The 26,444-nt window shown below is 43.0% G+C and overlaps 1 protein-coding gene across 9 annotated transcripts in view; it reads left to right on the top strand.

Moving 5' to 3' along the window:
- Positions 1-26,444, top strand: part of TNIK (TRAF2 and NCK interacting kinase) — a 384,684-nt gene that overhangs the window by 313,584 nt on the left and 44,656 nt on the right. For 3 of the 9 annotated variants that reach the window (XM_034998854.1, XM_034998848.1, XM_034998843.1), the window contains exons 14-19: positions 648-734; positions 1,956-2,144; positions 11,199-11,363; positions 13,521-13,760; positions 16,691-16,797; positions 25,804-25,967. In XM_034998854.1, coding sequence (XP_034854745.1) covers positions 648-734; positions 1,956-2,144; positions 11,199-11,363; positions 13,521-13,760; positions 16,691-16,797; positions 25,804-25,967 — 952 coding nt within the window. The remainder of the gene's footprint in view (positions 1-647; positions 735-1,955; positions 2,145-11,198; positions 11,364-13,520; positions 13,761-16,690; positions 16,798-25,803; positions 25,968-26,444) is intronic. The other 6 variants (XM_034998868.1, XM_034998861.1, XM_034998888.1 and 3 more) reach the window with 3 other exon arrangements.

Genomic DNA, 26,444 nt, shown 5'->3' with positions numbered 1-26,444 from the left:
CCAAGTCCCCCGACATAACCTTGATCTTGGGTTCTCCCAACCCTGGGATCTACTTTGAAGGTAGCGCCGAGGCATGGTAAATGAGCCACATGGTCCTCTTTCACCGCTTCAGAAGGCTTTTCTGCTCATGCCGTCTCTGGTCTCCATGCCTGAGGCACGGATGCAGGGCCCTCTGTCTTTGTTAGCACCACGATCTGACAGCACAGTGGTGGCAGGGCGGGTCCCTTACAAAGACCGCGCCTGCGGGCGTTCCACAATTATTTTATTCCTGCGCTTGCACAGGAGCCTCGGAACTTGATAGCACTGTTAATTCCGGGGGGAGGGGGTGGCGCCCATAAAGAGGGAAACTGCAGTGAAAAGCTTGAAAATGTAGCTGGGTTCATTAAAACCGGACGGTCACAGCAAAGCACTGAGCCCCCTCAGTCGGCTGTTGCAGGTGCAGGACTTGTGCTTTTGACTGCATTGAAGTGCTTTTGCTTCGGTTCTTTTCCTGTTTGGTGAGGAGGTGTCTGGGTTGTTTTTTTTTTTCCCTCCTTCCTTCCACACTTTACTTGGCAGCTCTTGTCACCTAAAAGAAATTACCGGTTCTTTTTCTCTCTCTTTCTCTCTTTGTGTTCCTCTGAATGCTCTGCTGCTTACCTCTCCAGGAGTACATCAGGCGACAGTTAGAGGAGGAGCAGAGACAGTTAGAGATCTTGCAGCAGCAGCTACTGCATGAACAAGCTCTACTTCTGGTAATGGGAAAGCCGAGGGCCAGCCACCTGCTCTGTGTTCATCGCGGTGTCCCGGTGTGTGTGCGCCTAACATGCCAGTCCACGGGGGGGGGGAGGGGGGCGGGGGGGGGACCCTCTAAGCCTCGTGGACCTCAAAAGTCTCGTGGAAACCCAATGCATTTCCTGACCTAGTTGGCCATCTTAATACGTTGGAGACCCTTGTCATGCATTCTTTTTTTTTTTTTTTAAGGTTTTATTTATTTATTTGAGAGAGAGAGAATGAGAGACAGAGAGCATGAGAGGGAGGAGGGTCAGAGGGAGAAGCAGACCCCCTGCTGAGCAGGGAGCCCGATGCGGGACTCGATCCCGGGACTCCAGGATCACGACCTGAGCCGAAGGCAGTCACTTAACCAGCTGAGCCACCCAGGCACCCTCATGCATTCTTTAGTAACTCCGTCTCTTTGTGAAACTTTAGCCTGAATCCAGGCTTATTACAAGTTCAGGCTGTTTTCGAGACCCACTGTGTTTACTGCAGAGTAATTTTTAAGGTCATTTGCAACATGCTGGAATACAATCACAGCAAAATGCCCCTCTTCTGTAAAAACCCACTCAGCTCTGCAGTCATATTTCATTTGTAGACTATTAGCTTTACCCTTACGATGGGAACATTTTCTGTTCCCTGCTTGCTCACGTGGCTTCTTCTTGAAGTACTTTTTTATTATTATCGCCCTGCTCTCCAAATGAGCCGCTTGATATATTTTTTTTAACTGAACTTCTATGATATTTTTTAGCCTGTGCATACGCTTGCTAATGGTCTTTGTTGGTCCAAGTTTTGTGAAACAAAAGATGATTTGAGCAATATCTGTAGCTACTTATTTAGTTTTGTACTTAATTGGACATGTCTGAGTGGTTTAATTACTAAACCAGTAAGTGGATGGCTCCTTGCAGGGGTTGTGCGCTGACCATCCAGATGTCCTCATTATTGCTACTTTCTTGGTCCCCAGTCAGGGACAAGTCACCTTGCAAGGGGTGGTGTTCTATAGGGATTGCCATTAAAGCAGTAGTGTTTTTGGGAAACGCTAAGCCCCGGCCCCATGGCACGCCCTGACATCCTTCTGTGGTTCTATTGGCTTTTCTTGTTATCATCTCTTTCGGCTCCATTGCATGCTTCTCCGATGATGGCCAGTGGTTTCCATATGGTGATTTGGTCTTTTCTTTGCTTCTCTTTTCTGGTCCGGGTAGGAATATAAGCGCAAACAACTGGAAGAACAGAGACAAGCAGAAAGACTACAGAGACAGCTAAAGCAAGAGAGAGACTACTTGGTGTCTCTCCAGCATCAGCGGCAGGAGCAGAGGCCTGTGGAGAAGAAGCCACTGTACCATTACAAAGAAGGGATGAGTCCTAGCGAGAAACCAGCATGGGCCAAGGAGGTAAGTGCACTAACGAGTGTAGCCGTGTCCTGTGGGCCCGGCTGGTGACTCTAGTGAGTTCACCCAAGAGAAGCAGAGAATTAAACTAGTGCTACACAATTGGAAAACAATTCATCGTAAGAAGTGCATGCTTTGCTTTTGGAAGAGAGCCATAATTGTTATTTGCCTAGAGAATTGACAAGGCACCTTAATCCATTAGTGGTTTTTGTTTTTCAGGGATTTTTTTTTTTTTAAGCTTCATGGATATAGGGGATTTTTGTAAGCAATAGCAGGAAGTAGAAAAATCATTTTTCCCATAGGTGTCCAAGTGGGTTTGTGGCATGAGGATTTTTCGTGACTTTCCCCTGAAAGAATGTGATTTAATAAAGACTCAGGGAATTTTAAGTTGAATCCTTTCCTGTCTGTACCTGGACCCTGAAAGTGATCATTAGCACTGTCACTGACACCCCGTTGTCATGGTACGAATGGACGCCCGGTTGGTCCCAGACCTGTGGTTGTGGTGACCACTTCCGGGATCAGAGGTCATTTGTGTTTCTGTTGCAATTCAATTACTAGAGTGAGGATGGGTTTTCAAGAACTTGGCTTTGTGGTGAGCTGTTTTAAAAGTCTAATTAAAAACTATCTGGATGGTAGGAAAAAAAGGTGATAAGCAAATGGGCAAAGCAAGGAAATAAGATCAGCCAAGATTAACCATCCTCCCAAGAGTCACTGTGTCAGCTCATGTGCATAACAGCCTGGTTTTCTGTTCTGTCATTGTTTGTGGCACCCAGTGATTTCCTTTATTTTCTTGTGAGCAGAGCTACTCATTTAAGAGGATGTTGGTGTTATTTTGTATTTTGTTCTTGTGTCTTCAGGTATTTATAGCTAGAGCTCATTTCAAGTATCTAGACTACAGTCTTACCAGAACTAGATTTCTTACATAAGGTCCTATTTTTACAAAAATGTTTTTGTCTTTTTATATTTTTTTATTCTCTTTTATGTACGTATAGAAAATGCTTGAAATGATGTTGCCCTAATGTTAACGATGATTGCTTAAGGGCAGTAGAAACTGCGGGGTATTTTCTTTAAACTTTTTTGTATTCTTATATATTGTTTAAATCTTTTCTAATGATCATGTGCTATTTTTACAAAAAATCAAACTTTTTTTCTCTTAAAACTTAAAAAACTGAATCTGTAGATAAAATTGTTTGATTTCACATAAAGAATGTTTTTGATCACTTTCCTTTAGAGTCTATAAAGATGACTTGTATTTACCTATGTCTGTAACAGCTGCCTCTTTCTCTTAGATCAATAACTCAGTTTTGTGGTCCTACTCCCAGGTACAACACCGACCCTTTAATAACCCACCTGTTCTTCCAACTAAGCAGAATCACTCTGCTGTTAGACAGCAGCTGACATGCGTCCTGGCTGGCAGAGACGTGCCACCTTCCTCCACTGCTAACCCGTTTTCTAGCCCTGCCAAGTTGAAACCCTCAGCTAAGCCACACTCACAGCTCCTGATCATGGCAGGTGTTCAGAAGGCTGAAAAACTAGGGTCCACTAAGCTAATGCCAGGAGCACCTGCAGAAATTAATGATTCCAGATCAAGACTCCTGCTGGAGCATCACTCACGGAAGAAAGGTGGACCCGCTTGTCCTGTTAGAGTTGGTCTTGAAGAACAACTGAAGGCTCAGGAAGCCTCAAGGACCACAGTGAGATCCCCAAGGCGATCTCGCTCCCAAGGATGTAGTCCAACTCAAGAGTTAGGATCTAAGGTCATTTGTGTGTCCTCTCCCAACATCTTCAAAGTGACAAGCCCCAAGTTGTCCATCACTGCAAGTAAGGAGGGCCTTAGAGACTCCTGTGGACCTCGGGGCAGGAGGGGCATGAATGCATGCATCCCTCCAAGTACATCAATGCCTCTAAGAAGTGCTACATCGCTAAATGACCTCTTCTTGATGCATGACCACATGGCCCTCCGTGTTCCCAGCCCCAAGCATGAGTTTAGGAGAGGGACACCTACAGAGCTCATTGGAGAAGACCGTGATTCTTTGCAGAGCATCCCAGAATTCCTTCTTTCCCCTGTGCAGCTCCCTCATGCACAAATGTACCAGAAAAGGGGGCAAAGCCGGGAGCAGTCCCCACGTCCTTCCTTCCACCTCTACCCAGCACATTCTGATGTGAACTTAATCACTTTGACTCCACTGTTACCTAGTTACTCTTTGTCCTCCTCATTGAGTTTCCTGGCCTATCCTCTCTGTTCAGAACTAGTTCACGGTTCCCGAGCTCTCAGAAGCCATGGCATTCCTGGGGGCCAGTCTTTGCAGATGTCAGCGAGGTGGTTTTCTAGACCTTCTAATTCCCCTGTGCTTCCTGGCCAAGCTCCTAGCAGTGAAAGAAACACAGCAGCTGGGCGTGCAAACAACCCAGCTGAGTCAGCAAGCACTCCCGATGTGAGGTTCCCTGACCATCATACAGCTGGGCCACCTCCAGTGGGTGACATCTTCCAAGGTCCCTGGCTTCCTAGCAGCTGGTGCTCTTCTCTGGGCTTCATGCAGTTCTAGACATATGTGGGAACATTCTTTTGGGATTCATATTCAGTCCTATCCTCCTGGGCGTGGTTAACGTAATCTGGCTTCCAACTAACCAATCTATTCATGAAGCAGTTGCCCAGTCTTAGAGTGGGTGTTCATATTTTAGAAGAGAGATGAAACATTTAGATCACAGAATGAGTGACGGTGCTAAATTTGGGATCGGAGTGACTCGTGTACAAATAAGAACAAATAATTGTCTGCTTTGGTTTGATTCATCATTTTCTTAACACCCACTTCTTAAAATGGGAACAAAACCGGGTGTGAGGGTCCTTCTCTTTTTGACCTTTTAATGCTTCTCGTAGCAATGTATGCACTTCTCGAGCACAATTTAAAGGTTTCTTTCCCTATAGCAGTGAGGTAGATGGAGCTGAAAGTAGCTAGACGGCAAAATACATTTCAAAACTTTAGATACAGACAGAATTTCGAGCCCAGCCATATCTTAATTATCAGCCAAGAAAAAGAACCTGAGTCAAACTCTCTTTAGGAATTAGATAAAAAGTATCCTTTCTTTTTCAAATGCTTCCTCTACCAGGCTATGAAATGGAAATTATCCTTGCCAGGGAGGATTGAGCAGCTGTGCCCATACCACGGGCTTCTGTGATGCAGGGTCCAAACCTTTTTTGCCCCCTATGCCCTTGAGACACCCCCCAGCCGTCTCCTCCCCCAGCAGCCTCTGTGACTTGTGCCATATTTGTCTTCTAACTCAGCTCTCTACCTCCTCCCCAGGATGGTTTGTCCCTCTTTGGTTACTTTTTCATCCCCTTATTTCTCTTCGTTTTTTCAAATCCACAGTTTTTCATTAGCTGGTGTAAGGTTACAGTGCCTCACCCTCGGTGATTTTGTTGCTTCATTTCGTAAAACATAGTCATCATCGCATTTCACGTTAGCTTTCTCATTAATTTGTTGGATGTAATAAGAAGGAATGAAAATACTCTATCATTTGCAAATCTTGTCAAGCTCTTCCCTCTCTTTGTAGACAGAATATTCTATCTGTCCTGATTGTCACATTGACTGGGATTTTCAGATTTCAGTCAGAGAGAAGCATTCATGTCTCTATTAAAAGGAGGGGTGGGGGGCATTTTCACCCCTTGCAAATTCTCAGCCATTTCTGGATTAGGATGGAAGTCAGATTTGTTTCTGTAAAAACGTAAGTATGATATTCTGTTAAACATGAGCAAAATTTGAAGATCTTATTTTTCTCATTACCACTTTTTGCAAGATGGAGATTCCTTTTCTTATAATACCTTTTGCTTCTAATGGGGCAGATTCCTTTTCCTTTAAATGGCATGTGATTGGGTCTGGTAGTAATTGCGTGTGGCCCCCCCCATATTTTTTTTAATTTTCATCAACACATAGCAGTGACAGAATGCTCTCTCTCTACATGAATACTGTATGAGATTGTATTTTAATTTTTTTCAACACTCCATCATGTTCTTACTCTGTGATGAATTCCAGTCATCTGGTCATGGTTTTATTTGGCAAACAATGGGCCAAGATGTCTCTTTATATCTCATCAGCCCACTGGACTCTGAAATCCCTGTATGTAAGAACTCCTCCAATTGGTTTCCCCTACTCTACACTGATGTGTGTTTTTTCCCCTTTTTATATGAGTCATTTTATATATGAGGTCCCAGATTACCACTTAGAGAGTGTACAGCTCTGCCCCCTTCTTTCCTCAGTTTCTGCTTCACTCTCTTACAATCTGGCATAAGAGAGTCCTGGAAAGTAGTAAGGAGTTTGAGTTCAAGTTCTTCCGCCTCCTGGCTGGGTGACCTGGGACGAGTCTCGGAGCCTTCCTGAGGCTCAGCTTCCCCACCTGCACTCCCTGCCTTTCGGGAATGCCCCTGGGCCATCGTGTCTGTGAATATACCTTTGAAACAAGAGGCTCTGTGCAGATACACATGAAATCTAGTCTTCAACACAGTCAAATATTTTGTTTCCAAGGCTACTGTCACCTACAGGGAATAAGTGTTTTGCCTCTGTTGTTTCTGGTTTAGATTTCACAAGGGCAGTCCACATGCAGCCCCATCTCCCCGACCCATGTCTCCCCTTGATACACACACCCTTCTTCATGTCCCATCTCAGCTTGTGAAAGGTTTGCCTTATGATTTTTAAGTTACATGCTCCATCCCCATGAAGACCTATACTATTCTCTGGAGTCATTGGTTAAGAGTGGATATTGGACAAGTAGTCCAGGCTCTTGTCTTCAGATGAGGCTCCATTTTAAGCATTTCACATGAATGAGAGTGTCCCCTGCTCTCAGAGGTGCCTCAGGAGAGGGGATATCCTCAATCTTGCTCGGTCACCATCTGCTCCTGTGGCCTTGCCAAAGAACAATATGACTCAACTCTTTATGTCACCAGTGGATGCAGGGTCCTAAAGTGTCTAATGAGCACTTAAAGGTTATTGGTTGAGTTCTTTCTCTTTCTTCAGTATTGCCAGTAAAAACAAAAGCATCAGTTGTTCGGTTGGAAAAAAAAGGAATTCCCATATGATTGTGTTTAATTCACCATATATAAATAAGCTTTTAAGTAAGGCCTTCTAGGCCTTCATAGACCCCATGGATGCTGCATCATATAAAATATAAAAATGCACCCATATGACATCATAAATACATTTTTGCTGTCGACATCTAAAAAATTACTGCTATAATTTTGTTTTGAAAATTTTCTCTCAACAGCTATCATTAATTATTGCTAAGTGAGACATTGTACACTATGAATTGCTGTCAATGTACAAAGTAATTTAACAATTGACATTGATATGTTTCCTTTTATACATGTTTAAACACATTTTTATTTATTTTGAGAAATTTTTTGAAATCCTGTAATCAACAAATTTATTTTCAGGTCTTCTGTGTTTATATAGCCTTTATGTGTCTCAGAGGCCTTAGACATCACTTCTATAGAACCCCATGGACAACACAGCCAGGCCTGGAGCAGAATTTTATTTCTGAGACCACAATTATGTTTCTTTTTTCTCCCTGTAATGCGGCAACACATAGGAAAGCATTTCTGCAGAGGTGATCTAAACCTCTCCAAATTTTAGTTTTGTTGTTAAATGATCCTTTTAATAAGGAAAAAAAAATTACTTTTGTACTAAAATTGATCAGTCTGTCCTAATCTTATTCTCTATATTCACTGATAATCCCTTCAAGTATAAAATCCTTCATAACAGATATCTTTTGTTGTCATGGTCCGGCACCTTGACACTCTGTGTTTGTTGCTACTAGAACATTCTTTTTTGGTGGTACTTCTGACATTTGACATCTCTTTGGAACAGGGGGTTGGAGCAGAGACTCAGCTTATAGATTTATTTTTAGTATCACACAAGACAGATGGAAACATATCTTCATTGTACCCCAGTGTTTAATCACATATATCCTTATTCTGGGTGAAAAAAAAAAAAAAAACACTTTCTTTTTTTTGGTCTCACTCACTTATCCATCTCCTTTTCAGTTAGTAGGAATAAGATGTAGGTGAATCAGAAGACAGGCCTTTACCCAGTATCAAAATAATCAGAAGGGGCCTGAGCTAGATACACCACCCAGCTTCTCCTTTGTCTGTCTATAGTAGGATGTTTGATTTGCTATCTTTGCTGCAGTCCCCATGCTGTTCCTTTGGTGCAAAAGCAGTGGGCAGCATTCTCTTCCTAAAACCTTTAGGACAAGCTTCTCTTGAGACAAAGTATGTAGCCAGATGGCTCATTATTACACCTTTCTCATAGATTTTCAGACTACTTCGGACAAGCTCCAACCCAGGAAATCTCACCAAATTGAATCATCCTGAAATAATTTGCAAAGCGTAACAATAGATTATTTATACCACATATTTTAGAATGGTACAGCCGGGCACATACGAGTGGTAGGATTTAGTATGTAAACCAGCTGATAGAAGGCAAAGGAAACTTTATACTAGAGGTACATTAGTAATAGTTATTCACAACTAATTGAACTCATGAACTGCCTATGAAAGTCAGCCCTTCCGTTTTCTGCCCTGTTCATTTCCCATGACAGCTCTTGAGCCTGTGCGGCCTGTGGCAAGAACACCTCCCTCATTGGAAGCTTGCTGCTGGCTCTTACCAAAAGAATTCTTTATCTCAAAGATGGTTTCTTTGCTCAAGATGGAGTCGTCTTTGACTCCACCCCTCAAGGCAGACTTTTTCTAGTGCCGTCCTTAATGTGCTGCCTCTAAGTGTGTGTTTAAAACTGAGTGTATTTTATAGCTTTAAAAAATAATAATGGCAAGTAGTCTCCACTCTGAATATCTTTGGCTCCTGACTGTTGGGTAACAGGTGGCTACGGTTTGGATAGCCAGGTATTTATATGAATAATTTATCTGAAAATTTATCTGAAAATGTGTCTGAATCTCTTGGGTTCCTTAGCTCAGACAGCAAGGGGCTTAGACTGTGGGAGTTTGGATGGTGAGGGAGGTGCTCGTACATGTGATCTTGCTATTAATGATCTTCAGTGGAAATAAGAAAATGGCTAATATTTGACCAATTCCAGTGGTCTGGAAATAGTCACTTTCTTTTCAAGGAGTGAAATATTTAGAAAAGCAATACATTGCATGGCTTGCTCTCAGTTGATCTGCCACTGTCTTGGTGGGACTTTCTCTTCTTTCTGGTCTCAGCTCAAAACTGGCTTTATTCTTTTCTTTTGCTCAGTGCAACAGCCAAATAATGCCTGCTGATGTAATACTTTGCCCACACGCATTCACAAAGTATACATGTTTTGGTTTATAGATCTGGCTTTTGGTAGCTAACCTTGTTTGGTGTGTGTTAAGCTTCTGGGACCTAAAGTCTCAAAAGCAAAGTCAACTGGGATGCCAATTGTATGTACCCTGCACAGCCATGGTGGGAGAGGAAATGTTGAGTTACCCCTGAGTAGAAGTGGGGGGACGGTCTTCTATTCTGCAGCATACCTTATTATGTTAGAATGTTTGTAGTTAGTATGAGGGCTTAAAAACAGACTTACTCTGTATATGAGACTGAGTCTGCCTCTAATCTTTCTTTTTTTAAAAAAAGGATTTTATTTATTTGAAAGAGAGAGAGAGCACAAGCCAAGGGGAGAGGCAGAGGGAGAAGCAGACTCCCTGCCAAGCAGGGAGCCCGATGTGGGGCTCGATTCCAGGACCCTGGGATCATGACCTGAGCCGAAGGCAGACGCTTAACGACTGAGCCACCCAGGCACCCCTGAGTCTGCCTCTAGAAAGACTCAAAATGAAATAGGAAGGATAGGAAAGAATAGCTCTTTCGAATTTTATTTCAAATCAGGCAGTGAAATGAATAAAGAGTTCCATACAGATATGTCTTGAGTTGCATGTGGCTTCCGGGACAGGCACTTGGAACCCTCATCAGTGAATCAGCAAAGGGAGTTCAGGCTCACACTGAAAAGTCATCAAGGTGGGTGGGCTGCCTGGCAGGTTTGGAAAATACAGCTGCCAAATTGACCCAAAAGAAATAAAGGACAGGATGGGATGGATCTGAAAGAAAAGTCCTAGACCTCTTGAAGTTGTCAAAGATCTTAAATCATGCCTTGCAGTGTACATCTTGTTCACTGAAATTTCCATTTGGAAATAGCTTCTGTGACCGTCTGTCTGCTGCAGGCATGAACTGAGGGGAACCTCCCCCTAAAAAGGGCATTCCCTGGGACCGTGAGCCTTTCCTGTGGAACCCTTCTGATCAGTTACCTGCTTTGGGCTGAGAGAGACTCAGCAAGAAAGGGGATGACAAGGGCAATGAAGTGGCCCCAGAAGAGAGAGGGTTGGAGGTGGGGAGAGAAGAGGGGAAGGAGCAAGAAGAAATGCCACGCAGGGACAAAGAGGGAGAAGGTGGGGAGAGCGAGGCAGTGGAGTCCAGGCTGGAAATGGAAAGATGTATTTTAGGGAGCAGGGAGACAAGTGAAAAGAAAGGGTCCCAAAGAAGGGAAAAGAAACAGTATAGGATGTCTGAAGATAGGCCAGCTCATTAAGGAAGCGCCTGAAACAGCCGCTTGCCTATCAGTAGGGAGGAAACTCAGGGTGAGTGGTCTTCCTTCCCCTGGCCCCTGAGTCAGCTCCGAGCAGTTTTCTGCTTTCCTCCCGAGGGGTCTCGATGCCCACCCCATTCCCTCGTCTCCCTCACTGACTCAATGGCTTTGTGACCGATCGGCAAGATGATATCCAATCAGTGCAAGGTAAACTCTCAAGCAGGTCCCAAATTCCCAGCTAACTGAAATAGCACAAGAATCTGGGGATCAGAAGGGTGTTGGGAAAAATGCGTTCTGCGTTTTTTGAGCTAGTGTTTACTCCGACAGAAAAGAGCTTTTTCAAGAGTTCTCGATGCACAGCAGGTATGGAGAGTCTGGGCCCCTTAAACTGAATTGATCAGAGGGACACAAAAATGGCTGTGCAGGTGACTACAGATAATCCTTAGGAGGCAGTAAATCAGCTTCTATCCATCTAGCTACTGAAGCACCTTTCTTTCTTTTTTTGGCTTGTAGGTAGAAGAGCGGTCAAGGCTCAACCGGCAGAGTTCGCCGGCCATGCCTCACAAGGTTGCCAACAGAATATCTGACCCCAACCTGCCCCCGAGGTCGGAGTCCTTCAGTATCAGTGGAGTTCAGCCTGCTCGGACACCCCCCATGCTCAGACCAGTTGATCCCCAGGTACATTCTCCCCTTTGTTCCATCGGCCGTTTCAACAGGCTGTACAGTTAAGCTCACTAAAAGAATAGGGGATTGTAACTTGGATTCATACGTAGGGCCGATCCAACAATGACCCTTAATACAGAATCTGTAGTCGTGGAGGAGAGCCCACTGGATCTGAAGAGTGAGGGGAAGGGGTGAGAAAGAAAAAAAGCACTCTCCTTAAGTTTGAGCCAGCTGCAAGCTCACTTCTCGATAAACTGGCCTCTCCGGAGACCCATGGGAGTGTCTGCAAAATAGCAACAAGCATCCTTTTAGTTCTAATTGTCAAGCTGATATTCATATAGATAGATATCTATCACATATAAACTATTATATTATCTTTTGTTCATTGGGATTTGGGCATGATCTTTAACAAGAAAAATAAAACGACCTTGGATAAAATTGTGTCTCCTAAGCCAGTGGTTTCCAGAGGGTGGTCACTGGATCATTAGCATCAGAGTCACCCGGGAAGTTGGTAGAAATGCAGTTTCTCTGGTCCACCTCAGACCTCTGATCAGCACCTCTGCGGGTGTCTGGCGGTCTGCGGTTTAGCAAGGCCTCCAGGCACCACTGATGCACTCTAGGACTTGGGAGCCACTGCTGTAAGCTATTTAGAAAAGAAAAATGTTACTCCACTCCAGGACAAGTTTCTGGAGGTTTTGGAGGACTTCTGAAATTGTAAACACTGAATGTGAAATAAAGTATGGAATTTTATGAAAAGTAAAGGTAATGGTACAACTGGTTTCACCCAAATGTCTTTGCAAACTCTTTTAAAATAGGTTTGTGTGTTGTGCTATATTTTCAAAATATGCTTTATTTTAATATTATTATTATATTCATGGTAATTAACATTAATAAAAATGTGATTGGTTACAGTTCTTTCCTGGTTGAAGCATAACATTCACCTGAACTAGACCTTGAGGATTTTCTCTGAACTCTAATTAATAACATTGCAGATTTCAGACCAAAGAGGGTCTGAAGAAGCGAAGGCAGGGCTGCTCCAGGGACAAGACCTCAAGGGCAAAAGGAACAGGGCCAGGCTGGCGGAAGAGGGCCGTAGAAATGCTCCCCAGTGGTCTGGCATTGAGATTTCAGACCAAAGAGGGTGTGATAGGTCCCTTGCACAAAGCAGATATTAGATTAGCATTTATTGACTTAACAGTTTAATTTAGAAAGTACTCTAGATGTTTCCCCAGCCGAGATTTATTGACCACATTCCACAGGCCAGGCACAGTGTAGACTGGGAGATCCCATGCCAGACATGGCTTCCATCTGCAGGGAGTTTACCTTCGTGATGGAGGAGGAGATGGTAACAATAAAGCGTGAGCAGTGTTAATGGTCAAGAGCACTCTGAACTCTTGATTTGGTGATCTGTCTTAAAGAGCCACATTTCTACCCAAAGACAGCATGTCTTCCCTGCATGAACAATATCAACGCATGCCAAATTATGGGGCTTACACCTCTAAAAGAACCATCCTGGTGTGGAGAGATAGGTAAGATCATGGGTGGTAAGAGCCAGCTCACCAGAAAACAGAAGAGCGTAGAGTTAGGTGTATGGACCAGGAGGTGAGTGATGGTTCCAATCCGGGCTCCCGCACGCATTAGCCCTGCGATCCAGGTTGTTACCCTCTCTAGACCTTCCAGTTTCACGTGAAAAAGGGTGAAAATGATTGTATCCCCCTCATGGTGGATGTAGTGAGTTCATAAGAAGTAAGATAGCCAGAGCAATTCTTGTTTTACGCACAATGGCACTCTCTAAAGTCAAAGTTAAGGGGTTTGAAGGAGGAAGCTGATAATATTAGAAGAAGAGTGCTTGTAAATATATTATATTGCTGACCAGTAAATGTCCCCTACAAATTGCTATTATTATCATCACACCTATTTCACTGATTTCTTAGCAGTCCAGAGTGAATCAGTTAATTTTGGCCAGGCGCCCTGGGTCAGCCCTACACATGGCTGTAAATGGGAAATTTGGAAGAGCTTCTGAGGGCATGTTGGAGACAGCTATGATGGGCTCCATGTCCTCTAGTTCTTATCTTCTGCTCTAAAATGGTATTTTCCCTCCCACTGAATGAGGTACTGGCTGATCTGTTTTTTCTTCTAATAATGTTGCTCTAATGTTGGTTTGATGTTTAGATTCCACATCTGGTAGCTGTAAAATCCCAGGGACCTGCCTTGACCGCCTCCCAGTCAGTGCACGAGCAGCCCACCAAGGGCCTCTCTGGGTTCCAGGAGGCTCTGAACGTGACCTCTCACCGCGTTGAGATGCCGCGCCAGAACTCGGATCCCACCTCTGAAAACCCTCCTCTCCCCACTCGCATCGAGAAGTTTGACCGAAGCTCTTGGTTACGACAGGAAGAAGACATTCCACCAAAGGTAATAGGCTGGCATGCTTTTATCATCATCGCTCTCATCATCATCATTGTTTATTATTATTATTATCTCTATTCCAGACCTTTTATAGTAATGAGGAACATGAGAATGCCAAAGCACCACCCCTTCTCATGTTTGTTTTCCTCCTCATTCCCAAGCTAAGACTTGGATTGTCATCGATCACTTCTGACCTTCATTTTCCCAACAAATGGAGGCTCAGGTAGATTGAATGACTTGGAAACATTTATCCTGTATCCAGAATTAGAACTCTTAACCTCAAGCATTCCAAACCTTTTAAGAAACAGAATAATGGGGGTGCCTGGCTGGTTCACTTGGTAGAGCATGTGACTCTTTATCTCAGGGTCATGAGTTCAGGCCCCACATTGGGCATATAGGTTGCTTAAACAAACAAACAAAAAAAACAAAAAAAAAAAAAGAGGGGGGCACCTGGGTGGCTCAGATGTTAAGAGTCTGCCTTTGGTTCAGGTCTCAATCTCCAGGTCCTGGGATGGAGCCCCATGTTGGGCTCCCAGCTCAGTAGGGAGTCTGCTTCTCCCTCTCACTCTGCCTCTCCCCTGCTTGTGCTCTCTCTGTGTCTCTCTCAAATGAATAAATAAAATCTTTTAAAAAAAGAGAGAGAGAAATGGAATAATGGATATTTTCATCACCAACTGAAACTACATCTAGACAAATTGAAAACTTGCAGATAAAAAGTAGAAAATTGATTTATTCCTACTTTTAATAACACAAAGTGAGACTGGATTGCAGGTGTTCAGAAGATAGTACTGCTCTTAAAATTGGCTCTGTTTAAGGAAAGCTCCTTCTAGCCCAGGTCATAATTTAACTCCTGAGCATAAAACTGTAGGGTGAAATGACTAGCCATCCACTGGACAGAGTAATCCTGGAGTTGGTTTCTTTGGGGTTTTTGTTTGTTTTTATTTGTTTGCTTTTTACCTATACCCATTTTTACTCATTCCAAAAGTTGTCGTGAAATGTGGCCATGCATCTTACTACAGACATCCTGGAAGTACTTCAAAATACTGGAGAAATTTTTGTATTAGATTCTTCCTGGCTCAAGATTCCCCTTTCTCTCTTTTTTTTTTTTTTTTAAAGATTTTATTTATTTATTTGACAGAGACAGAGACAGCGAGAGCAGGAACACAAGCAGGGGGAGTGGGAGAGGGAGAAGCAGGCTTCCTGCTGAGCCGGGAGCCCTATGTGGGACTCGATCCCAGGACCCTGGGATCATGACCTGAGCCGAAGGCAGTCGCTTAACCAACTGAGCCACCCAGGCGCCCTCCCCTTTCTCTTGAACTTAGCATAGGAGGTTTGACAAATGGAATCTCCCACAATTTCCAGAGATCAATGCCATTGTTGACTCCAGGGAAAAAAGAATACTTTTTACCCAGTGATTTTCAAATATTTTTCCTCCTTTTCCACTCAAAAGGATATTATAGCAGGATTTCCATGACTTTGGAAATGCATATAGCTGATTACGACTTTTTTTGTTGGTGCTCTCCTTTTGTGGAAGCAAGGATGCCATCAGAAAAGGTTTGTTAGGGAGCAAAGTTCAATGTCGAAGACAGGACAGGCAGGGGAACAGCATGAGAGCTGGGAAAACTGAAAATGGACAGTATTGGTCCACTCTCTGAAAACATGCAGGCATACATTTCTAACTCCAGGAGAAAATTTGACATCCGTGCAAAGATTTTAGGTTTTAATAATTTGTTAAACTCTTCTCTACAACTATTTAAGTTTACAAAATGAAAAAGGAGAAAAGGAATATTTAATTTGAGCAGGTGGGAACCCTGATTGGGCCATTCTGCTTCTCTTCACTGGACTCATCTTTCTAGGTCTTTATCTTAAAATGTATTATAATAACCAGTAAAATTTATATGAATGTTAAATATCACTTAACATATTAAACAATAATATTACAGCAAAGCACATTTTTTAAATATCTAGTACAAAATACAAGCCCACTTTAAAAGAGCCCCAAGAAATGAATGAAAATTGAAACACCTGACAAATGTTTAACCCAACCAGTTTTCACGAGATATCCACATTTCCATTTCCTGGTCATTTTTATAAAGTAAATATCATTCTCTTCCCTCATGTTGGACCCCTTTAGTACACTTTCATTATTAAATTTCACTAAAAATGTTTAATAATTAAAAGTGAGGCATACTTGAGTTCCACCTTAGGCTCTTGTCAGATAAGCTAATAATGATATATTTTCCTACTGTGTGCCTGATGGTGTGCACATAGCCTTTTTGAAGACCCTGCCGGTATCTTCAGTATTAATATTGTTTTGTGTTACCTTTGCAAATTGACCTTCCAAAGCACAGTGTTTGGGAGGGTTGTTTCTAATTAATGACTACAAGTTGATTAGGAAGTGGGAACACTTAGGGTCCATTGAAGTAGTTTCTCTGAGCTCCTAGGCATGTGGCTTATGTCCCAAGTTCTAGCCTGATACCCTCATTTCTCACCAGATTTCATCATTTCCTTATCTGTTTATCAGCTGGGGTGGAGCTCAGCTTATCTGGATGACTCTCATCTGATGCAATTTCTAATGATCAACTAAGTTAATGGTATCCCAAAGAAATTTCTGGTATCCACCACTCTTACACAAGCAAAGGAGGGCAACTATTTTAGTCCGGTGAATCCAAATAATTAGCTTGGTCTGCTTTTTAATTTGTTTTTAAATTGAAGACCATTCTCCTTCATGATTGCTGAATGTGCCTCAGTGTTTTTTGTGTGATTTTGTTTCGGGAGTTAAAGATTTCTTTGAAAAATGAACACCATATCTTTCCCATTTCTGATAGTTTCTGTGACTCCTAGTAAATTTTAGGAAAAGAATAGCCTCTTTTCAGGAAGGAGCCTAGGGGAGCTATTTTATGGAAAATATTTCTGATTTCTGGTTTTTCTTTCAGGTGCCTCAAAGAACAACTTCTATATCCCCAGCATTAGCCAGAAAGAATTCTCCTGGAAATGGTAGTGCTCTGGGACCCAGACTAGGATCTCAACCCATCCGAGCAAGGTAAGGTGAGGAAGACCGTCAAGAAGCCCCCACCTGTCATTGTCATTATTGCTTTCCTAAAAAATGTATTTGTCCTTTTTTTTCCACTTCAGAGGCATGTTGACTGGCCACTTGGACTGTAAGCTTTGGGGGGCCAGAACATATGCCTTTTATTTCTTCAGTAGCCTTTCAAGAGGTCAGGGTACAGTGGCAACTCATGAATGAATGAGTGAGGGGGGTTGAAGAAATGAGACAGCCCAGAAGCCAAGCAGGTACACCTCACTTGACAGTTTTTAAAATTGGGGGGTAAAATTGCAAATAGAAGTCTGATTGGAATGCCCCAAGCCTTTATTTCAGAGATCATTTTGTGAAGTTAACACAACAAGATGGCCTGGTTTGAGGGATTTTCAGCCTCAAGTCAAGAAAGGTGCCCTGGGAGCCAATAAGACATTACAGAGTCAGAGGCGCCTGGGTGGGTTCAGTGGGTTGGGCGTCTGACTCTTGATCTCAAATCAGGTCTTGATCTCAGGGTCACAAGTTCAAGCCTCGTGTTGGGCTCCACGCTGGGTGTGGAGCCTACTTAAAAAAAAAAAAAAAGACATTACAAAGTCATTGCCAAAGAAATGCATTAGTGGCCAGCTGCAGAGCTTCCTAGCTTGGCAAATTACAAAAAGACTATTTCTTAGCAAGAAATCACCTCTCTGGCATTATGGAGGGTCACTGAGATACAATTACGCTTCCACTGCTGCTCTTTGTGCTCCTAGAATTTTCCATCAACAATGGATATTCCTACAGTTAGGAAACCACATCCACCTACCAGTTGGTGTAGAGGTCTCAAGAAGATCTGGAAAGTAAACAATATCTTTACTGTATACGAGCTGATTTTATGTGGTAACAGATGCTGTTTGCTGCTCTCATTCTTTGAGCTTCCCTCAGATTTTTCATGATGAATACACTGCTTTTTAGGATCAACTGAAATAGCAAATGGTCTCTGCTGAGACTATAAAAAGGCTGAGCTTGGGCAGGCTGTTATATTCTTCTTCACTGTGTTCATAAGAGAAGGACTCTCCCTTGCTAGTAAGAACGAGAGACTGGAAGCAACGTTAGGATGATTTGTACCTATCTTTAATATATGGAATGCTTTTGATTGTGACGCTCTAATTTTCCTCTTCACATGAAGAGCTTTAGGAAGAGGTCAGTCCATAAATAAGACGGAACTGTACTAAGCACATTAATCCCTTAAGGGCAAAGAAGTTAGCCAATACTGAGTGGGATTGCCAATTGCAGGAAGCTCTGAATGAGCCATTTTTTCCCAGCGACTTGTCAGCTTCACCCTGAGCTGGTGTTGCTAAGCAGCGCTGAGGAAGACCAGAGAGTTCTGTGACCAGGAGCCGAAGGGACAGCAGCCCTGGGATTGCCGGTGTGAACTTTGTCAGTCCCCCTCTTCGAGCAGCAACAAGCCCCCAATTATCAGCGCTTCTTAATCTTTTGGACCCTGCCCTCAAGGCTCTGTTCATTCCATCAGTCGCTTAGAATTTTAGCGGCTGTAAATCAAGTGTCATTTTGACCGGAAGTCTTTTTTCCTTCTATCAGCCAAAAAGAAAGAGCACTATCATTATATAATCAAATAAAAAGTAGCTCTTTGTTCCCGCTGAAGTGTTATTTTAATGACATTAGGCTCAAGATAGTTGGCTTTTGATGGTCAGTGCCTTGTCAAACATGAGTTTTTCCCTCAGAACCACTTAAATTTGTACTTTGTCCAAAGAATACAGACTTTGTGAGACAGCTAACATTTTTCTGCTTACAGAGGAGGCACAGAGGGAGGGAGCCAAGAGGTAATAATTATTTACCTACAATGAAAGTCAGAGGGATTGTGGGAGGGGGGATGGAAAATCCTCATCTCTGCCATGTGCAGTAATCCTACCAAACACTCTGCTGCTTTTTTTTTTTTTAAGATTTTATTTATTTATTTATTTATTTGAGAGAGAAAGAGAGGAAGAGCTCAGAGGGAGAGGGAGAAGCAGACTCCCCACTGAGCAGGGAGCCTGATGTGGGGCTCGATCCCGGGACTCTAGGGTCATGACCTGAGCCGAAGGCAGACACTTAAACTGACTGAGCCACCCAGGCGCCCCCGAATACTCTGCTTCTTGCGATCACCTATCTCCGAGTGACCAGCACTTCAAATGTGAATTAGATTTTGCAACTCTAGATTGGATTGCATTTGTTAAAGCTTCAGGATTTGGTTTATTTACTGTGATAGAGATAGCTTTAGGTCACCTTTGCTTCATAATAAAACACCCTAAAACTCAGTGGTCCGAAATAGTGACAATTTATTATTTCTTGCAGTTCTGTGGGCTGGCTAATAAGTTTTTCTGCTGGTCTCACTTGGGCTTACTTGGGCAGCTGCACTGAGCTGATGGGACAGCTCTACCTTCATGGACACTTTACTGTTTACCGTTCTCAGGACAACCTCCCCGCAGGGAAAGCCCCCACAAGCACTTGTCAAGCCCTTGCTTGCACCATCTTTGCTGATGCCCCACTGGCAACCACAGTCACATGGCCAAGTCCTAAGTCAATGTGTAAAGGAAACAAACAGGGCCACAGACAATGGGAGATTTGATTGGCTGGGGGCATTACGATAAAGCAGACTCTCCTGTTTTATACTGGTCTTAATGAAGTTCTCATAGTTCTTTTTGTACCATCTTTCAGGCAGTTGTCCATCCATAAAGCCACAAAAAGCGATTGCTTTTAAATAATTAAATCCTTTACAATGTTTATAAGCCATATTTCTTTCTTTTTTTTTTTAAAGATTTTATTTATTTATTTATTTGAGAGAATGAGAGAGAGCACATGAGAGAGGGGAGGGTCAGAGGGAGAAGCAGACTCCCTGCTGAGCAGGGAGCCCGATGCGGGACTCGATCCCAGGACTCCAGGATCATGACCTGAGCCGAAGGCAGTCGCTTAACCAGCTGAGCCACCCAGGCGCCCTATAAGCCATATTTCTTATAGTTGGTCAATATTCCTTTTTATCCTCCCAGCCCTTTTCCTTGAAATGATCCTCAAGGTAGAGTGGGAAATTGGCAAAGTAAAAATGGATCCCAAGAAAAATCACCCATGTAATAAAGGAAAAATCCAGGATGTTTTGTTGTTACTATTTTTCATTTGCTAAATTCAGCAAATGTATATTGAGGACCTGTTGTGTGAAGGGCCGCATAGGACCTTGAGAACCAGTGACTCAACCAAGACCTCCTGAGTCTAAGGACCACGGGTCAGAGGATATACCATACCTGCTATTCTTTGGGGCTACAGGCATTATTAGGGGCAAAATTCTGTTACTTCCTTATTTTGCTTTGGGGTAAATATGTGAATTGACTTATCTAAAGAAAGCAAAAAAAGGCAAAAGCTCTCTCTTCTTCTGTGGCAAACTCAGGGACTGCAAGTTTAAGGCAACAGTGTCTGAATATGGAAGGAACCTGGGTCCCCAAGTCCCCACTTGGAGAAAAATCACCAAGGAGAGCAGTTCTATCGGTGTATATCGTGATATGAGTGAGAAATAAACCACTTTTGTGCTAAGCCAGTAGGAAAAAGAAAGAATAGAAAGCAGAGCCAAATGGTTAAAAAGCTCAGTTTTTGCCCACCTGAATTCAAGTACTAATGAACTCCAGGTCCTAGGTGCCAGATGTTGTATATTCTCCAGTGACTACAGAATGTGTGATTATTTCTGAGAACGTAGGAAATGGTATGTTTAAATCAACAAACTACCTGGCACCCTGAATGGAAGATTCTGGAGGTGAGTTAAAATGGGAGTATGCAAGCACATACCTGTAAGGCGAGGAAAAAAGCAGAGCTTTACTATTTTCACAAGCCTTCCTTGTCCCAGAAAAGACTTCCAATTACATCACTCTTCCCCTGTCTACAGCTGTGCTGGTATTCGTTGGTCAAGAAAGTGTTACTGGGTGACCCCCATGCATCCCTGTCTTCTGCTTGGTTTGGGGCAATTTGTCATTTATTTATTTATTTAATAAACACTTCTGGAACATCTTTATTATAATGGGAGGCAATGTTCAATGTGCATCTCAAATGGAAACTAATGTAAGCCATATACTAACTCTGTGAGGTAGTGGCTGAATCACCTCTATTTTATAGAAGTGAGACTGAGACGAACACAAGTTAAGCAAGTGGCCCCTAAGGTGACAAGATTACTAAGTGATAGAGCCACCGTTTGAACCTAGTAGCCTTGCACCCAAGTCCACACTCTTCAGTACCATGCCGTGCTTACCTGTTCAGCAGTGAATGCAGCCGACATTGCTGCCTCGTGTTCTCCAAGGGAAAGGGGACTCTTGATTTGTTGACTGACAAGGCACCATGTTGCCTCCAACCATTCCCACCACGCAATTTGACGACTATGTTAGTAGCTCCTCTTAATCCTATGGTTATCGATTCTCATCTTGTGTTATTGACTACCTTTCAAAAGTTATCATCTCGTGGGACCTATTTATACCCCCCCCAATTTTTCCTACTCAAGCTGGTACTCAGGTCACTATGTGCATTTGACAGTTCCCATCCCACGTGGCTGCAGTCTGTGTGATAATGCAGTCCCCATGACCCCCTGCACCTGTTCCGCCCTTCCTTCTCACGCATGTGCACATTGGTGTGGGGTTCTTACCTGCTCTCTGGGCTCCCAGCTGCCTTGTGTTGTCAAGGTGATCATTTGAGTCTAAATCAAGATTTGATTTGTTTTTTAAAATATTGCTTTTAAAAAATTCCAGGTACTTTAATATTTAACTTGAATTCGTTCCTTTAAAGCAAATTAAAATTTGGTCAAACAAGTATATTCAGAATATGAAAAGATTTAAATTAAGCCAGAAACACCCAGTCAAAACCCAATGACTAAAAGTTAATTTCGAAAAATAATTCTCTGTCCTGTCCCAAATCTATCTTCCTATGGCTCATTTGTTCTCATTGGCTGTGTCATCAAAGAATAAAGTAAAGTGAATTTTGGCAGTCAGCCAGTTAATTATAGACTTGGCCCAAGTATTTGGGCTAAGAAATCACTTTGTAATCCTAATTTTCTGTTTTGACTTTTTATATGATTCGAGTAAATGGAATAATTGCCACATTTTCACTTTACTGTGTGTTTTATAGACCAATCAGCATTGTCTGTGGGACAGCAAATGTCTGAACTAAAAGTTAGCATTTAAAGGAATATTTATGAATGTTTTCAAGTTTTTACACATTTGGAGCTTAGTAGTTGCAGTTAATATGTGACCAAAGGAAATCTGTTATTTCATAGAATTCTTCTGAAATTCCCTCTCAAAGCATTTATCTCAGACTCCTTGGCCCCAAGACCAGACCATATTACTACATAATAAGGAAAAGAAAAGTATGAATGGTATGACCTTTTCTCAAAATACTTACATTTTTCCAAAAAAAATTACAATAAGGTAGAAAAAGCATTTTAAAGTTTTCCCGATTTCTATGTGTGGTTATATAGAAAGGAAATAGTTCTTTCAGTCTCCAGCACCAAAAACAGCATCCTATTAAGATCAGCAGCCGTGCTGGTGAGCTCCAGTGAGGAGGGCCCATGCTAATGAGGCTCAGGTCAGGGATTTAATGCCCGTGGGATCCAATTAACTTCACACCGAACGAGGCTCGGAGTCCCATGGGAGACACATGCACATCCTAGCTGGTTCTGCCAATCCCCGTGCCCCTCCTTGACCCAGGCCTTAGCATCAGCCTCCCACCCACCTGGCCAGCCCACCTCTCTCCTGGCCGGTCATCCGTAAGCCTGCCCTAGGAGGTCTCTGTGCTCTTCCGGGTCTTACAGGCACTGCGGCCTAAGCCATCCCTTCTGATGAGCCTCTCTTCTAGGGAAACCTGACACAGACGTGGTACTCCATCAGGGTGGTGTCCTCCCTACACCAGTGAGTCCCGGGGAAAACCCCAGCCCCTGTGTCCTTGCTCAGGTGCTTCCCCCAGACTTCCTGCTCCCCGCCCCCAGCCAAGGCACAGTCAAGTCCTGTCTCCATCTTGACACCAACTCGACCACTCCGGGCCTCATTCATTGTTCCCCAAATGCCAACAATACCTACAGGTTCTTTCACACACAGCATACAGAGATTTGCCCTATCCACTGTGATTTCCACTGCATGTTTCCCATCTCTAGAATTATCTCGCACCTTGCACCTGTGACCTGTGCTCCCCTCCATCCCTCATACTGGTCCAATGAGGCTCACAAAGTAGGTGTTTCAGAGAAAGGTGTTGGTTAAATGATCAAACGAGTGCTGTGTTCAAGCAAAGAGCTGGATCTCGCTAGCACACCACAGCCACCAGAGAAAAAAAATCTCAGAGCTCACAGCCACCCTTCTCTTCATAGCTGTTTTTATTTTTTTAATACAAAGAACACTACATTACCATTCTACAAAACGAAAGCAACTACCAAGAAGCCTTAGCATGCCCCTCACCTTCAATCTGCAATACAGTTGGTTAGCAATAGAATTTTTAGAAAAAATACTTGGGGACTTTAGTAATTATATAGAAATAATTCCTGACCACCACTGTTAATAAAAGAGGACCATGAGAAAGAATTTATTATTGGGGAATAAAAGGAGATAAGATTGTTTCTTTAAGGAGAGTTTGAAAGGTAGGATATTGCACAAGTATTATACATTTAATCATTTCAGGTATTCTCCAAATCAGGGCTGTTTCCAGTATGGATCCAAATCTATTTAAACCGATTAAATGCTAGCAGTTTTCACAAAAACAATTACTACACAAAGGAGTTCTGTAAAAATATTGAGAATTTTAAACATTTTCCTTAAGCTTGATAATCACTTCTGCTGCAGTTGATCACACTGCTGGATTGACTTAGCAACTCCTTCACCATAAAAACTTAAAAGATAAATATTGTCAAAAAATTTTACATTTATACAGTCAAAATTAATAAGCTATGGGGACATATTTATTTTTACATATGTTTTCCAGGACCACCAGCCATGTCTTCCAATAACCCAATGTTTAAAAATGTTTGTAACTCGATCAACTGTTTTTGGCAGATACCTCACCAAAAAGCAAGGTTCTTGTGTTCTTGAAAAGAAATTATTGGTCTAGTTGCTGCTATAATTATGGCTATTCTGTGGTCAGATTTTTGGTACACTAAAACGCAAATGTCTCAAGGGAAGAGGCATATGATTTTCATTTTTATACATGAAACATGGGAGACCCAACACAGTTCACAGTGCACTTGACATTCTCAAAATGAGCAGAGCAAGATGAAAGCATAAAATTACATTTTAACATGACTTCCTACATTAAAATCATAGTCTCCAATCACACTGTGGTGACTCTGTTAGCAAAGGTGTGCAGTTCTGTTTGGAGAATCAAAGGCACGGGAAACACGTTAGGGGTCCGTGGGGCAGGTGGCTGGCAGTAGATTTGAGCTCTGAGTTTCAGGCCTCGCTAAATTATCCATTTAGGCCCAGCATTGTGTAAGTCTGAAGGAAAAATGAAAAGGCCTAGGAGTTCTAAATTTAAAAGGAAGAGTTATAAATTAAAAAGGAAACTTTGAGGAGGCTGCTTATTTTTATACCAAAATCATCAAAACCTCAGCCGTGGTTTCCCACCACTGTCCTAGTACAGCTTCCACGGTCACCAAAAGGGGCCCAGGTGGCCCTGTTCCACGCTCCCATGCTGTCCCGTGCTCCCGGCAGGCAGAGCTGGGATGGAATTGGCCGTGCGTGCCTGGCTACGCTGGCGGGGACAGGGCTGTGTCTTATTCATCACCGTCTCTCAAATGCCTGACCCCGTGCTTGGTCGGACCAACTGAGTGAGTAAATGAATACCACCATTTGGGGGGCAGCTAAGCTGTGCAAGTGAATAACACCGTAAGGTCTTATCACAAGTGGGGACTACTAGCATTTGTTCTTGAACTAGCACTTAATAATAATTCTTTTAAAACACACCTCCCTTTGATAAGAGCCAAAGTATATAAAGCCTTCCCGAAAGAAATTTTAAAAGTACAAATATGCCACTAACCACATAAGCAAAGGACTTGATTAAGCAATTCACAGAAGAAGAATTATAAATGGTAAATAAAAGTGAATAAAAATTATTCTCCCTCAATAGTAATGTTTTAAAACAAGATAATTTTTTTTTTTTTTTTTTTTTTTTTTACAAATCAGCAAACTGCTCATAATAAAGCGTAGTTAAGAATTCAGTAAGCTGGACCATTTCATACACTTCAGAGAAAACTGGTAATTCCATTACACACTCACATACAAGCATATGCAACACACACATCCCGGTTCATGTCCTTCCACCCAAGACCTCCAGGTCCAGGAAGGAGCTATGATTGGGTGTTTGTATGCCTGGAGAGATACTTATTTCAGTGTTATGTGTCCGGCCAGTGTACCGGAAGTACCTTCATATCCAGCCGTAGAGGAACGGTTAAACTAATTCATCCATGGACTGACTCCTAAGCAGCCACTGTTGTTTTTGTAAGCATAAGAAGCTGCTCACAATGCAATGTTAGGGGAAAAAGCAAGCTGCAAAACTGAACATAGAGCATGCTTCCATACATACAAAAGAAAAAAGCCTAGAAGATACTATACTAAATAGTAGAATATAGTTGGATTTCTCTTGGGTCAGAGATTGCATGTTTTGCTTTCTTTTTTTTTTTCTTTTATTATTTTTCAAGTTGTTTTTGTTTTTGTTTTTGTTTTTTGTTTTTTTACAATGAACAGGGGAATAAGGGTTTAAGAGAAAGCCTCCTTTGAAGAGCACCATTTCAGAGCTAATACTTCAGCGTGATGACCCAGAAGTTGGGTCAAGAGTCCATCCCATCAGCAGTATCAGGCTGGGAGCTCCACAGAGGACAACATGACTGTCCATTCCCGTTGACCCTTTCCGTGCAGGGTGACGCAAGGGCTCTGGTTGCTCCTTCGTACCCGGGGCGGGACTGGACTGTGCTTGTGTCTATGAATGGTGCGGTCTGGAGCGTGTGGTCACCGTGCTCTGCCTTCCGTACAGCAACCCCGACCTCCGGAGAACTGAGCCCGTCTTGGAGAGCCCCTTGCAGAGGACCAGCAGTGGTAGTTCCTCCAGCTCCAGCACCCCGAGCTCCCAGCCCAGCTCCCAAGGAGGCTCTCAGCCTGGCTCGCAAGCGGGGTCCAGTGAACGGACCAGAGTTCGAGGTGAGCTCTCCCCCTGCCTCGCCCTGACAGCACCGCCTGGGCCGGAGAGCCGTGGGCGTGGGCTCATCGCGCTTCCCGGCTTCTGTGACCCCCGTGCCTGGCGTGGCCACCGCCTTGTGCTGCTGCAGAGTCCTCTAACCGCCCTTAGTCTCGGTCCTCCTCAGATGAGAGAACCACCAGCCCCAGGCTCGTGTGCGACATCAGAGTTTGCACTAAATCTTTGCTCATTGCAGGTGACATTGTTTTCCAGGAAGATCTTAGATCGTTGGTCTTGTTTGAAAAGATAATCACTTGAGAGTCACCTGAATTGCCATTTCCATTTGTTGCCTGTTTCGGGCTTCATGTACCCCCAAGTATCCTCTTCCCATTACGCCAATCGTCCCTTTTTGGTATTCTGAATATAGTCCATAATACTAGGGATCTCTCAAAGTGGAATTCGGTAAAGACTTATGTAGAATACATATGCACTTTAGAGAA

This window comes from Mirounga leonina, unplaced genomic scaffold (assembly GCF_011800145.1).
Source record: "Mirounga leonina isolate KUSES-001 unplaced genomic scaffold, KU_Mleo_1.0 Mir_115, whole genome shotgun sequence".
Taxonomy (NCBI): Eukaryota; Metazoa; Chordata; class Mammalia; order Carnivora; family Phocidae; genus Mirounga; species Mirounga leonina.
The sequence above is the reverse complement of the archived record's forward strand: the minus strand, read 5'-3'. Positions and strand labels throughout refer to the sequence as shown.